Source organism: Mytilus edulis, chromosome 1 (genome assembly GCF_963676685.1).
Source record: "Mytilus edulis chromosome 1, xbMytEdul2.2, whole genome shotgun sequence".
In the NCBI taxonomy this organism is placed as follows: Eukaryota; Metazoa; Mollusca; class Bivalvia; order Mytilida; family Mytilidae; genus Mytilus; species Mytilus edulis.
Window position 1 is genome coordinate 88,608,246 of NC_092344.1, and position 14,964 is coordinate 88,623,209.

The 14,964-nt window shown below is 30.5% G+C and overlaps 1 protein-coding gene across 1 annotated transcript; it reads right to left on the reverse strand.

Annotated features, from left to right (window-relative positions):
- Positions 1–5,786: 5,786 nt before the first annotated feature.
- Positions 5,787–9,439, reverse strand: LOC139520064 (complement C1q-like protein 4). The gene is made up of 4 exons (XM_071312486.1): positions 9,321–9,439; positions 8,288–8,357; positions 7,500–7,514; positions 5,787–6,354 (listed from the first exon to the last, which is right to left on the reverse strand). The coding sequence occupies exons 2-4, from the start codon at positions 8,334–8,336 to the stop codon at positions 5,918–5,920; spliced, it is 501 nt and encodes a 166-aa protein (XP_071168587.1). The 5' UTR covers positions 8,337–8,357; positions 9,321–9,439; the 3' UTR covers positions 5,787–5,917.
- Positions 9,440–14,964: the final 5,525 nt, after the last annotated feature.

The window sequence follows — 14,964 nt, forward strand, 5'->3', positions numbered from 1 at the left end:
ATAATGATATAATTTGCAAAATAAATATAAAAAAATAAAAGTAATTTATATATAAATTATCTTTAAACAATACATCAATATAAATATGAAATTTTCAATGCAAAATTAAGAAAAAAGAATATGAAACTATGACATTGTTTTGGTACAAGTGAGTTGAATTCAATTTCGACTTTATTGGTTATAAAAGGTTAAGAGATAAAATCGTGCAATTTTTATATCAATACATCGAATTTTCATTGTTGACAAATCCTGATAATCCATCAATGTATATATGTTTTTAAACAGAAACAGGAGAATAGATAATTAGATAATAATAAGTTATTTTTTTCAAAATTAATATAAAAAAATGAGTGTAATTTATATAAATAAACGTATAACTATCCTAAGACCATCATAAGACACCTCTCGCGCTGTCCTAACTTTATGACCAACTTAAAGAGATGTCCTAATTTAGGACCGCTTTGTGAAATCCACTTAGGACTAAGATATGTCGTAAGACCATCCTAAGACATGTCTTAGTCCTAAGACAGCTTCGTGAAACTGGGCCCTGATTTATAGCTAGCTTAACATCTCACTTGTTTGACAGTCGAATAAAATTCTATTATATTGACAACAATGTTAGAACAAAACAAACAGACATAATATGTAGTGGCTGCATAATATGTGAAAAGGGCATAACGCAAAAACACGAATGTTCTTAAATATTGAACAACATTTCGACATATCAATAATTATTTAAGTACTGCAAGATTTATCAATCTCTGAAAAATGGAAGTTAAATGTATCTTACAGTTTCTGTCATATGAGACCTTTTAGTTTGAAGTTCAAATAACAAAACAAATATTTGATCGATGTTAATAACCCGTATCACATTAGCAGGAAAACAACATTGTTAGAGGTGTTAAGGTGCTAACCAAGGCGCGTTTATTGTTAATAGAAAACACAACCAGTTGCTTCATAACATGTAGGAAGTCTAAATTAACAATAACAAGTTGTGAAACTTACCCTGTCTGGGTAATGGCAATATCTGGGCTAGGTAACGGACAGAAAGTCACAGGACAAAAAGTCACAGGACATAAAGTCACAAATTTGGTAGGACAAAAAGTCACAAATAATCTGTTGACAATTGTTTGAATATATAAGAGAAATGTCTCGAAATATTTACTTTTTAATACATATATTGATATTAAAGTTTAGGAAATGTGTCATTATACTTGAAAAAAGTTTTAAAGCCAAAGAAGTACAAAGTTGAAGAGCATTGAGGATCCGAAATTTCAAAAAGTTGTGCCAAATACGTCTAAGTTAATCTATTCCTGGGATAAGAAAATCCTTAGTTTTTCGAAGTTTTTTCAACAGGAAATTTATTAAAATGACCATAAATTGATGTTTATGTCAACACCGAAGTGCTGAATACTGGGTTGGTGATGACCTCGGCGACGAAACGTCCACCAGCAGTGGAATTGACCCAGTGGTGTAAATAATTATCAAAGGTACCAGGATAATAAATTAAAACGACAGACAGGCAGTGATAGAGATATGGACAATGCAAACTATCTGCCCTATTTATAAAAAAAAATGATTTTTGAAACTTTATTTTTTTTTAAGTAGGGCATATATTGAAATAAATTTTCCTCGGAGTTCAATATTTTTGTGATTTTAATTTTTACATACCATTCTTGTAGAAGCGATGCTAACCCTTTACTCCGGTCAACCCAATTTGCACTATCTACCGAAAAATTATTATTGTTCTTCTTCTAAAAATGAAATACTTGCCACTGAATATTATGCAATCAATAATCAAACATCGTGCAAAAAGTGGAAGTTGTGTCAAACATATTTTGTGTATAACAATTAATCTGGTTTGATAATCAAAATTTCAAAGGATTACTTCAATATTTAAAAAGTAAAATCACTAAAATACTGAACTCCAAGGAAAATTCAAAACGGAAAGTCCCTAATCAAATTGCAAAATCAAATGATAAAACACATCAAAAGAAGGAACAACAACTGTCATAAATGCATGCGTAAATTCAGAAGCTAGTTTCAAATTAATTTGACAGTCCACTATCCTACACTTATAACAAAACCAAACCGTTATCATAATATAAGAACCCTCAAACCCACAGGAAACAATATTATCATACCACGTTCTTATATTATACTGCTAGCAATCTTGGGTCCAGATTTTACAATCAAACTTTTTTTTCCAATAAGTTTTACTTCCAAGAAATTTTAATGTTGAGATAAGTTTACTAAAACTCAAAAATAGAATAATACATATTTTGTAACTCGTACAATGGGATTTTTATAGGGTTAGTTTGATAGCAATATTGTACAAAATCATCACTGAGGAAACTTTTTGTTTTAAACTGAAATTACTGTTGTACTTAAATTCGATTGCCTGTACTTCTATTTCAGACTCAAATTTAACACCTGTTTGCAGCGGACAGTCATTTCAAACCACACAATAATAATCTTAAATTATTCGAATAACTTTTACTTTCGAAATACCACATAGAAAATATCAATAAGGACATCTTTTTGATAAACCAACTAGCTTCGTGAGAACAAATCTGTTACCCCTATGCATTGATCCATATTTGATCGCCATTGGTCGTTACTTTGTTATCAAATTTTGATTTCTTGTCAATTTTATCGATAAAAATGATAGTTTTAAAACTCCTATCTCTTGTTCAAAGAACCACATAATAATTTTATAAAATTATAGGGTAGACTTAATATATGTCTCTTTAGAAAATTATATCGTTTTAACAAAATCGTTAATGATAAAATCTTCAACTTTAAACAGGCATGTGTGATATAGACCAAGATATCACAAAATGATATATTCAGTCATTGCCGTGCAATTATACCTGTCAAATTCCATTTCAATCGTGATCAAATGAATGATTTATGTATCAACAAAACAGATGATTATCGCTTTTTCCTCACCATTACCCACAAGTAAAGAGAAAGAAAAGACATCAAAATATGTTATACCAATATGAAGAATGCAAAATACTTTAACATTTTCCTTGTTCCGAATTTCATTTTTAATTATTTTAACATCGTTATAAGATCATTTGTCCGTCTGTCCGTTATAATGGTCTTCGACAAATAATAATCTTATTGGAACATAATTTTGAAAATTTTATCAGTGCGAAAAAAAATGTAAATGTTAAGCGTGCCAGCCATTAATATCTTCTTATAATTTTATAAAATACAATATGTCATACCGGAGATATTGTATTTTGCTTTTTTTCCGAACAGGTTGTGAAAAAAAGCATACAAAGGCTATTGCAATACAAAAATGGAAGGTAGAAAATGTTTTCTCATTTCTTTGAACACTCCAATTGAGTTTGTTACGCATCGCTCGATGACAAAATATTTTAAACAGCTCATTTTCATATTTGCTAAATTTTTGGACGGTTTTAGGATTTAAATTTTGGACAAAAGTTTATATTTGTTTTCAATGTAAATGTGTTTATCACAATGTGACTGGTTTGATAGATCATTGCTTTTAATAACGACAGTGAATACCAGATTTGTTTTGGCATTCACGAGATATTTAGAAATGCTTGAAGTAAACATAACAAAAAAATAATTTCACTAGTCCAGCAGAACTATTCCTAATACTTTCATGACTTCCTTTTTTTAGGTTTCGTTTGTGCAGTCAAATGGCGTCATCTCTATGCCATTTTGCTTTTCTTTGTTTGTTTTATAGGGGTAAGATTATCACACAATGCTGATCCCTATTTATGAAATTTTTACTCGACTGTCATGTATATACAAGGGAGAGGTGAAGCTAGATATAAACCTTGTGTAATTCTCTATTTTCTACATACAGAAATGCCTGTATGAAGTCGGGAATCTGACAATTGTTTTCCATTCGTGTGATGTGTTTGAGCTTTTGATTTTGCTAATTAATTTTCGAATGGACCTTCGATTTGAACTTTCCTTGAAGTTCGATATTTTTGTTATTTTATTTTTTTCAGATACATTAATTGTATATTCTCAGTTAAAGCACATCACATGTATCACAAACCTATGACAAACCAGGTATATAAGTCAAAAAATGCAATACATTAAAAAAATTATTGAAAGGAACCAAGTGTATCTCAGATATGCACTTATTATCTTTTTGTTGTTGGGATGTACAAGTACCAGGCCACGTCCATTCTGTGTTTTTGTTACTGTGTTTCATAGTTGTTTTTCTTTCACTATTTTGTACATTACTTAGGCTGTTTGATTACTCGTTTGAATTGTTTTACATTTTTTAATTCGGGGCTTTTTATAGCTGACTTTGCGGTATGAGCTTTGCTCATTGTTGTTACTTATAATTTTTAATTTATGTGTCATTTAGTCTTTCGTGAAGCGTTCACATCTTCTTTTTTTATATTCATTAGGTAAAGAAAGATAACTCTACATTGACCATTGCAATTTCGAGATACACGTCGAAAAATCAATGATACCGTGGTGTTTCTTTTCTGAATTTCATAGAGGATTAATCACAGAAAAAGATTTCAGCAAATCGACTCCCCTATGGCATAAAGTATTGCAATTAAATTTAAAGATACCTTATTAGAATGCATCAATCAACTGTCCTTGTCTTCTACTTTCACCACTACCCTCTCCACACCCATGAACAAACAATAAAACGAAAACAATATTAAGCAAATGGGGATAATTAGTGGTTATTGCTTTGCCGTTTTTAAGATATTGAAAATGTAATCAATGAGGGGATGAATTTAAACAAAAGTTAATTTGGAAAGTTTTATAAAATGCTTTCTTAACCTCAACGTATGTCCATATGCTAGTCGGACCAGGAAACTCGACAGTTTAATCAATAGTAAATCCTATTGTATTTGTTTGAAGAAAGTTTGTGAGTTTAAGAAGTCAATCTATGGTAGATTCTTTTCTTTACTCTTGTTGACTTTCCTTTCTTTCATAGGGATATAACAATGTTTCCCTATAATGGAGTGTACAACGCTATTCTATGAATTACGTTTCATATCTGAATTTATTTATTGTTTTTATAGATGGTTTTTGTTCTGAAAAAGAAAATATGAATCCAGGTGTTTTTTAGTGTAAAGGCGAAGTCATATCTTCAAAAGTTTTGCGCAGGCAATATAGATTTGGTTGATAGAATATAAGTGTCACAGATTTTGTAATTATTCCACTAGTCATCATAACAACCCATTTCACTGTCCCACTTTTCCACATTTCAGACGTCAGCTTATGTTAATTTTAAAAACGTACATTTCACAAAAATACCGAAATCAATAAGAATGAAAAATAGAAATTCCTTTATCAAATGGCAAAAAGGTTCAAACATATCAAACGAATAGAAAACAACTGTCTGTTTCCTTGTTCTGAACAACACGTCGAGTGCGAACTCTACCGGAGCATTTAAGTTCTACCACCGGTTTAATAAGGTCTGGTTAGAATTGCTGAATCATTTATTTTTTGTGTAATGTTTTGTGGACTCTGTTGTTTGTCTGGTATTGTTTCCCTTGTCTGTAGTCTTTTTACCTTTATATACACCGAAATTAAGCGCTGTTATTTTAGATATTTCGATATATTTCATGTGTTCTTTGTTTCGTGTTTATATACAGCCAACCTTTTTTCTTCTTTTTTATTTACTTGCTTTCAATTATCTGTTGATAATGTGTAAATGTGTACATGTGTTTATATATAAACATCATTTCAACATTGGATGAAGTGTTTCATCAATTTCCATCATTCCATCAATTTAAACGGAAAAAGGCAAAATATAACCATAAAACTATCAATGTAGAAGTATTTAATAAGGATTTTATTTATTAATTACTAAATACGTTTAAAAAAACATATATATTAACACAATACATTCCTGAAAATATTTTGAGTTTATTTCAGACCGCTGTTTTTCTTCTATTCAAAGAATCTTAAAGCCTGAGAAGGACGAGAATGAGTTCATATCGCCATGGAGAACATTTGCAGCATTAGGAATTGATTTTATAAACGCAGTATCACCCTTCTTCATGTCAACTACCACGTTTTTGGTGGACTGTACGGAATCACTGACTCCAATAGCACTTGCTCTATTTCCGGTTATTTTTGCACCATGCTGACTACTTTTATGTTTCAATATGAATACTGTGTCGAACTGTTTACCTTTTGGTACGTCAGATGTCCAACTAAATGAATATAGTCCGTCTTCATGACATTTAAATGTGCCTTCGGCGGAGTTGTAAGCGAGGCCCACGTTCGTTTTCACATCATCGTATATCACAATGTGTGCCTTGTTTTGATTGCCTTTAATAACTTTCATTGGTGAACCTCTGTTGGCATGGAAGGCTACTGGATTGTAAGCTTAAAATGGATAATAGTTTATTAATCAAAAACATGCAGAGGTTGAGTAGAGCATAAACAAAAGAAAGAACATTCTCATACTTTGTTTTACGGCAAAGTAATAAATATAATGCTTTTTTTCAAAAAACATAATGAAACTATACGAATTGTTTTTTAGGTTAAGCTATCACATACTAAATAATCACATGAATGTAGGTTAGTACCAAGTTTAAATAGTATAAGTAAAGTTTAAATAGCAATATATATATATACTTAAAGAAATTCAAAAAAATAACTTTTAGTTATGCTCCTCTTTGAATTTGTATAAAATAAAGTATATATTAACTAACATTATACTGTGAATTCATTATAGTTCGTGGTAAGCATTATATGAATATTGTATAATTTGAAACTCGAATTGAAGTGTTCAGAAAAGATAAAATACTCAAATTTTGGTAAAACCACGAAATCAAATATCCACGAGCAAATGATGTTTAATACAATCCACGAAAATTAATGAAGCAACAGAAATATATCATGACATTTCCAAAATTTGACCATTAAAGTTCTTTCTCCTCATAAATCACATATTTACATTCTTTATCATTGTTTTGTGTAAATAATAAACTCCAATGCATATTTCGTCATCGGAACGAAAATTCCAAACAACATCGTAAAATTTGATATTTTACCGATATATGAATGAGAACGTTTTTACTCTAGTCCTTAACATGATAAAAAAAAATTACAAAATTAATCAATATATTTATGAATTCTTCAGCTCCTTTCATTTTAGGATGATAATTAATCGTCTCCTACATAACAAGTTAAAAGTTAGGTTCTTTTGATCTATTTACAAAAGAAGGATTCAATGATTGCATGACATGTTGTTTTGTGGTGCAGATCAATGCCATTTGGCATAATGCATTCTCAATTAACTTTGATGCGTAGTCTAAATATTTTTTTTAAGTTTTGATATGAAAATAACTAACACTGTGAAGTCAATAATAGGATTTCAAAATATGTATCTTTTACATTCAATTTTCGCCAACAGATACTTAATTATGCATTGGTAGGCGTTAATGTACAAATTTCGAGCTCTAAAATTTAAAAAAAAATCGTTATTCATTACTTTTTTTATTCGTCTATATATTAATATGTATTACCTGATACTGTCTGGCCTGTAACAAGAAACGGAAAAAAAATTAAATAAGGTTTGGGTAAAATAAAAGGCAAAACAATGGCATACAACTGATGAGTAAAAGTCCTAATAAATAAAAAAAAACGGTGAATAGAAGATATCATATGGTCCTTACATTCTCATATCTTTTACAATAAATGTATTCAAACAGGTGAAACATAAAACACTCCTACTCAGTTTCAAACTTAAAATGAATACATAATTCCTAGACAATTGATTTTTTTATAAGTTAAAATGGGCTTTTAACTAGCTGTCAGTCACTTCGAGTACTCTCAGTTTTGTGTCTTTTCTGTTGTATTAATTCCTTGCAATGTTCGTTCTGTACTTTTGTGTTTCTGATTTGTATCGATCTGATGAAAATTGAATGTTTCTTTTTGTTATTTCATTTGGACGTAAAAGTGTTGATAAAAGCACATTTTGTATGGATCGTCATACAAAAAAATGTGTGCACTTTCTATTCTTTTACAAGAACTTTTTTATTCTGATGAATATATTTTCATGTAGCAACAATGAAATAACTAGTTGACTTAAGATTTGTGTTTGATATTCAATTGTTCTAAAAAGGTAGAGCTATCACGTTCATTAAACATTGTTTCATTTGATAGGAAATAAAAGATCGCTTTTTGGAATGTCTCGGCCAATCAAAATAACGAAATCGTATATAACGTGTATGTAATGCTCTTGTATCCCTTTAATGGAATATTGAGGTTATATGTTTTGCCGTAGTAGATATACAAGTGAACTGGTACTTACTAGAAATGAAACAAAGAGCCACTATGGCAAAGGATGCAGCTCCAGACATTGTCTATATTGATGGTTGTTCCTGAAAGTAAACAATGAACCGCATTATACGTACTGTATAAAGAACATATTAAGAAAAGATGAATGACGAAATACGAATTATAAATTTTGAATCTACACAGAAAATAGGACGAAACCAATTGTTGGCCTTAGATTCAATATTGCGTAATTCTTTTTATGAATATGCATATTCAAAAGGAAAATTATAATTTACAAAATTTACAAAATATGTCCTAAGAGTACTTCCACGATTCAAATGTTATACTTTAATGTATTTTTGTCAAAGACATAAGGATCCATTAACCTATAGTTGTAATCAAAAGAGACGCAAAAGATGCCAATGGGATATTCAAAATCTTAACAGTAATAAGTCGAAATTAACTGAAAATCCCATGACAAACAAAATCAAATAAAAAATACAAACAGTTTACAAAACAGTGGTGGGTCACCTAATAAGGGTTAACTGAATTATCCTGATCTATTTAAGGTTTTTCCTATGAAGATCAAAAAGTTATCTATATATATTCAAAACTTTTAAATATGCTGGAGAAAATTGCTCATAAAGGGTATATGTTATAAAGTAATGTATTAAGTAAATAATAATGATAGTGTGGCGCTTTAATATAAATTTTATGAGGCGTAAATGGTATTTATTTTATCCAGAACAGCTGGGATGTAAAATAGTTATCCCATTCGGACTTTGTGTGTCAATGTTAGATCCCCTCTGGACTTCGGCCATCAGGATGAATTTACACTGACAAACCGTGTCCTCATAGGATAACTATTACTTACACTTCACCGTAACCCTTCAATCATTAGAAAAAACTCATTCCGTATAGTCAGCTATGAAAGGCCCCGAGATGAAAAATGTGAAACAATTCAAAAGATAAAACTAACGGACCAGTTTACGAAAAACAAATATGACAGACTGTAAAGCTAGTAATAAAGTTCTAATGAAAGTGCTCGATTATAATTTTAGACTTACCTTTAATTTGTATGATTCGCAAATGTCTACACAATTTAAGTAAATTGTACCTTTTATACCATTTGTTCCGGTCAAAAGTTCAAAAGTTACTTCTATATAGTGATGATAAATGAAAGCTTTTTCTGTCCTGACATGTGACACTTGTAGCAATCATGATTCAAAGTTTCTTGTTCTTTTTTTCAGTTTAAAACAACTTCATACCTTGTACATGTAAGATACAGATAAATGATTAACGCATAACAAACCAAAAACAAATACAGCGCTATTTATCATATAAAAATCGCTGAACATCCTTCAACTGTCAAGAAAAGCTTTTACGGGTAAATTTTATAATAAATAGAGAAATTGACATACTGTTGGGGTTTTTTTAATTTAAACATATCTAAATGTCTAAATAATGATATGTGTACGAAAACATATTTACAAGTATTTTTTCTGAATTTCGTGGCGTCCCTTTTTCATTGCTTATGTCTGTTCTTTTACATGATGTTTGTTTGGTCTTCGATGCCTAGTTATCTCTTGAAATCATTTCATATCGTCCAAATATATTGGAATAATAAGTGAATCAGAAATATTGAAAATTGATTAGTCTACCAAACCTCATATAAAATATCTGAGGCAGGACTTTTATGCATTCTTTTTAGCTTTTATGAACTAAGCATACATTTGGTTGTATAATTAGGTAAAAAAGATAATTTAATAATAAAAATGATAAAACATTATTTCAGTTTTCTTCCAAATATGGACATTACGAAACATAAAGATGATTTTGTGATATCAACTCTTTTGAATAAATCTTGGTTATTTCTCCTTTTGAACAGTACTTCAGTTAAAGAGATAATACATGAGAGCATTGTTTCGTAAAAAAAGATATCGTAAAGCTGGGGGTGAATGTCATCTTGTTTTGATCAAACGTTTATCCATTGTGTCTTTTATTATTTTTAAACTGCAGTTCTTTCATTTATCATATCCTATGGTCAGTGAGTTCATATAACCATCTTCTTACTAATATGTTGAAAGATTCACAAGAAAACAAACATAAATTAGAAGTCAAAAGGTAGTGAATTTAAGTAATCAAAACATAATCGCACTTACATACAGTTTGAAAACATATTCAATTCTGGCTGCATAACGAATTGTAATTGTAAATTGAAAATATAAATTTGTTAAAGGTATGTATGCAAATAGATGAAATCACCATTAAAAATTTAAATTGTAAGCATCATTTCCTTTTGAAAAACGTGCAATAGCTGATCCGAACCATACGAGTGTTTGGACAATAAGCGTATGGTCATGACCATATGGGTATATACTCATGCTCAGTACTCATGTGGTCCGATCATACGTGTATGGTCCGATTGTACGCGCAAGGTCAGGGTAAATAACAAGTTTACTTTTAATACTTCAAAACTTTCCATAAGGTATGACGCTTCTAGTTGTCACCATTAAAAAAAAGCTATCAAAGTCAATTTATTATATAAGAAAATAAGCAGTTTTCACAGCTGATTTAACTCACTAGTTAGAACCATAGTAAACAGATTACTTTATACCTATTGGCATTGCCGATTTGTTTACGAGTGAATGGCAATATGTCGACATAGGAAGATAACTTCCAAAAATATTTTAATGAACTTTTACACAAGAAGTAATATCTTTTACTGACTGACGAAAACGTCGACAGTATAAAGAGTCTAATAACTCACACTAAAAATGAACAGAAAATCGATACGTGTTAAAGACAGAGGTTTTCAACATGTAACTTGTGCCGTTTTAGGTTTGAAGAAAGAAGGCTATCTTTTCACTCGCAATCAAAAGGTGTAACTGCAAAATGATCGTACACAACCACACGTACAAAGACAGAAAAGCTATAGTACCGTTTGGAATTAAATGCCACCCTAAGCATACATGCACGAATATAATTAGCGACGAAAACTAACTGGCATCAATATTAATGTTTATGTACCCTTTGAATTATAAAGTTTAGACATTCTCATGTAACCATAATTGTTTGGTTTTTTATTTAAAGCTTTGTGTATTATTGAAACGTTTCAAATTAAATTTAGAAAATACCTACATTATATAAATACTCATATGGTCCAACCCGTAAATAACCAAACGAGTTTATGCTCATACGGTCCGACCATACACGTACGGTCAGACCATACGCGTATGGTTCATATATACTCATATGGTGTGGAACATAGCCACACGAATTAACAAAATTCGATCTCATTTTAAAAAAAACACATAAAAATAACAAAAGTATGTAGAATAACTACAAAAATAAATGAAAAAAAGTTCTCATTTCAAAAATATAAACTATGACAATAAGCATTAATATTTTGTATGATTTCACGGAATCTGCACAATAACGTCTGGAACGTCTTCAACAATACGTGTTTCAAGATTGCTCATAACCTTTTCAATTTATTATATCAATGCTGTTATGACTTCAGCCCCGCTATCACTATTTATTTTCAAAACTGACCATTGTAAATTTCATCCATGCATCTTATCTTGAGTAAGCCAGATAAACATATATATACAAGTATGTATATATGTGTATATATCTTTTTCCATGTTCTTCTAAATTTAAATCGACATGACAAGTAGATTATTTGAATTTAAACGAGTTACTTTATAATGTTATGATTCAGTTAGAAATAAACTCTTCATAGATACCAGAACTAAATTTAGTATATACGCCAAAAATTTGTAAACAATAAATTTATTAATATAACATTATCAATGACAATTCATGTCAGCACAAAAAGTGCTGACTACTGGGCTTGTGATACCCTCAGAGAAATAAATCTCAACCAGCAGTGGCATCGACCCAGTGGTTGTAAATAAACTCATCATAGATACCAGGACTAAATTTAGTATATACGCCAGACGCGCGTTTCGTCTACAAAAGACTCATCAGTGACGTTCGAATCCAAAAAAGTTAAAAAGGCCAAATAAAGTACGAATTTGAAGAGCATTGAGGACCACAATTCCTAAAAGTTTTGCCAAATACAGCTAAGGTAATCTATGCCTGAGGTAGAACAGCCTTAGTTTTTTTTTTAAATTCAAAAATTTGTAAACAGTAAATTTATTAATATAACCATATCAATGACAATTCATGTCAGCACAAAAAGTGCTGACTACTGGGCTTGTGATACACTCGGGGAAATAAATCTCCACCAGCAGTGGCATCGACCCAGTGGTTGTAAATAAACTCATCATAGATACCAGGACTAAATTTAGTATATACGCCAGATGCGCGTTTCGTCTACAAAAGACGCATCAGTGACGCTCGAATCCAAAAAAGTTTAAAAGGCCAAAAAAAGTACGAAGTTGAAAAGCATTGAGGACCAAAATTCCTAAAACTTTAGAACGTTCTAACGTCAATTTGTTGTATTTACTGAATACGTATGTTTGTCTTGTACACAATTATCATAATATTTCATTTACTACCAGCGCATTGGTACTTTAGCTAGTGGACTATCAGTCTTTCAGTCGGCGCTTTCTAGCAGCAGTCAGTGCTTTACGTGTCGGAGCGATCAAATTAATACATTACCCTGTAAGCTTCCAGTTTATAAAATTATATATAATTGTACGAAAGCGAAACTTGCACACATTTCCCTCAAGAACAGTTGACCCTATAGTGGTTTGGAACCTGTAAAATTGACTGTTGTGCCATGTGAGCTGACCTAAGACAGGTCCTGTTTTGGCCATTAAGTTTTAAACTCTCCAACGTTTTATAAGTTTGACTTCCAATCTATTAATCTAGAGTGTATTTGGTGACTATTTTTACAAACACACGTGTTCTGTATATGGTAAAAAAATAAGTTTAAACAACAAAAGGTTAGACAGACCTATTAGTGTTCAATATGTAGTATAAAAACTGAAAAGTATTCAGTACAAACAACGAAAGAGAAAACTAACGAAATTCTGTACCAAAGCGCTTCTAAAATTCTCTTTCTACTCAAAACGTAGAGACTTTTCCTTTCCTGTTGTTGATTTTTCTTTCTTTGATGGGGTTGTCATTACTATAACTACGTTTCATATTAATTTACTTGATATGTTTACAAGTAAACTATGAAACGAAGTGTTCTTTGTTGTAGAGATAAAAGTTTTACGGACGCATTAATGATTTGTTTGATGAAATATATGCACGGGTGGGTGGTGTAAATGGTATCTTGTTATGATCGAACACTTATCCATTGTTTCTTTCAACTATCATTGCTAAGACGTTGTTTTTTTTTCAAAATGGCAGTTCATTCATAAATAAGTTCATATGGTTTTTGAGTTCAAATAACCACCAACTTATTTTAAAAGGTTCACAAGAAAACAAAACATGAATAAAAAGTCAGAATGTAGTGAATTTAAATCATAAAATTAAAATCGCATGCACTGACAATTTGAAAAAAAAATCCGAGCCACATTACGATATAGTAATAGTGACTCGTGAATATCAATTTGTAAATGTATGTATTCAACCAGATGAAAGTACCATCAAGACAATAATAGGGACCAATTTAAGGCACCATTTCCTTTTGAAATACGTAAATTAGCCACACACATAAATAAAATCCGATCTCATTTTAAAAAATCTATGCAATATCTAGCAAAAGTACATGAAATAACCACAAAAATCAATGAAAAAAACGTTCTTATCTCAAAAATATGAGCTTTAACAATAAGTGTTAATAATTTGAATGATTTCTAATATTATTGACACAATAACGTGTGTTACTCGTTTCAATTCGTGTTTCAAGATTGCCCATAGCCTTTTCATTTTATTAATTCTACTTTGTTATGTTTTCAGCCGCGCAAGCACTATTTTCTTTCAAAACTGACCATTGTAAATTTTATCCATGCATTTTATCTTAAGAAATCCAGATAAACAACGTGAGAAAAATGAAAAATAGATAACTCTACAATTGTTTGTACGTTTTTACAATGCCGTTATCGATAATAGGTTAAAAAAAAAACATACAGTTGATGAATAAATATTATTTTGTTTTTCCCATTTTCACGGACGCAATAATTATTTGTTTGATGAAATAATGACCATTTATTTGTTCCATTTGTCATTATTTCAATCCCGACTTCTTTTTCTCGATTTTAAGACGTTCAATGATATGAATTATCCATGTATTTTTACTTGTCGAGAGAAACATATTGAGTACCACTAGTAGAGCAGTGGTTGGTGATCATTCCGGAGTATATTCCAGAGCGCCTGAGCTCTATCCCCGTTTATTTTGTTCGATTCCTATTGTTGAATCGTTGTTACTGTTGTGTGGACTATTAGTCGTTTGTCTCGTCTATCTATCTTCCGACCAATATGTGGTCTGTATTTCTTCCATGTTTTGTAATGCCCTATTATGTTGTTTTTTTTCTTTTCATTCTTTTTTTTTATTATTAAATTCGAAAATTTAAGCGCGGTTTTGTTTGATAATTTTGGATACTTCGATATATTTTGTGTGATCTTTTTTTTTGTGTGTGTGTATCAACTTCTTATGTGTACCAACATCTTTTCCTTTCTCAAATTAGTAGCGTTTAATATGTAGATAATGTTTTTATTTGTACATAGTTTTCGTAGACATAGACATAGCAAATTTTGATACTGAGTTTTAAATAAATCTAACAACGTAAA

What these genes read in the sequence shown, in the direction of transcription:
- LOC139520064 (XM_071312486.1), bottom strand. Translation starts at nt 8,336, where the DNA reads ATGTCTGGAGCTGCATCCTTTGCCATAGTGGCTCTTTGTTTCATTTCT.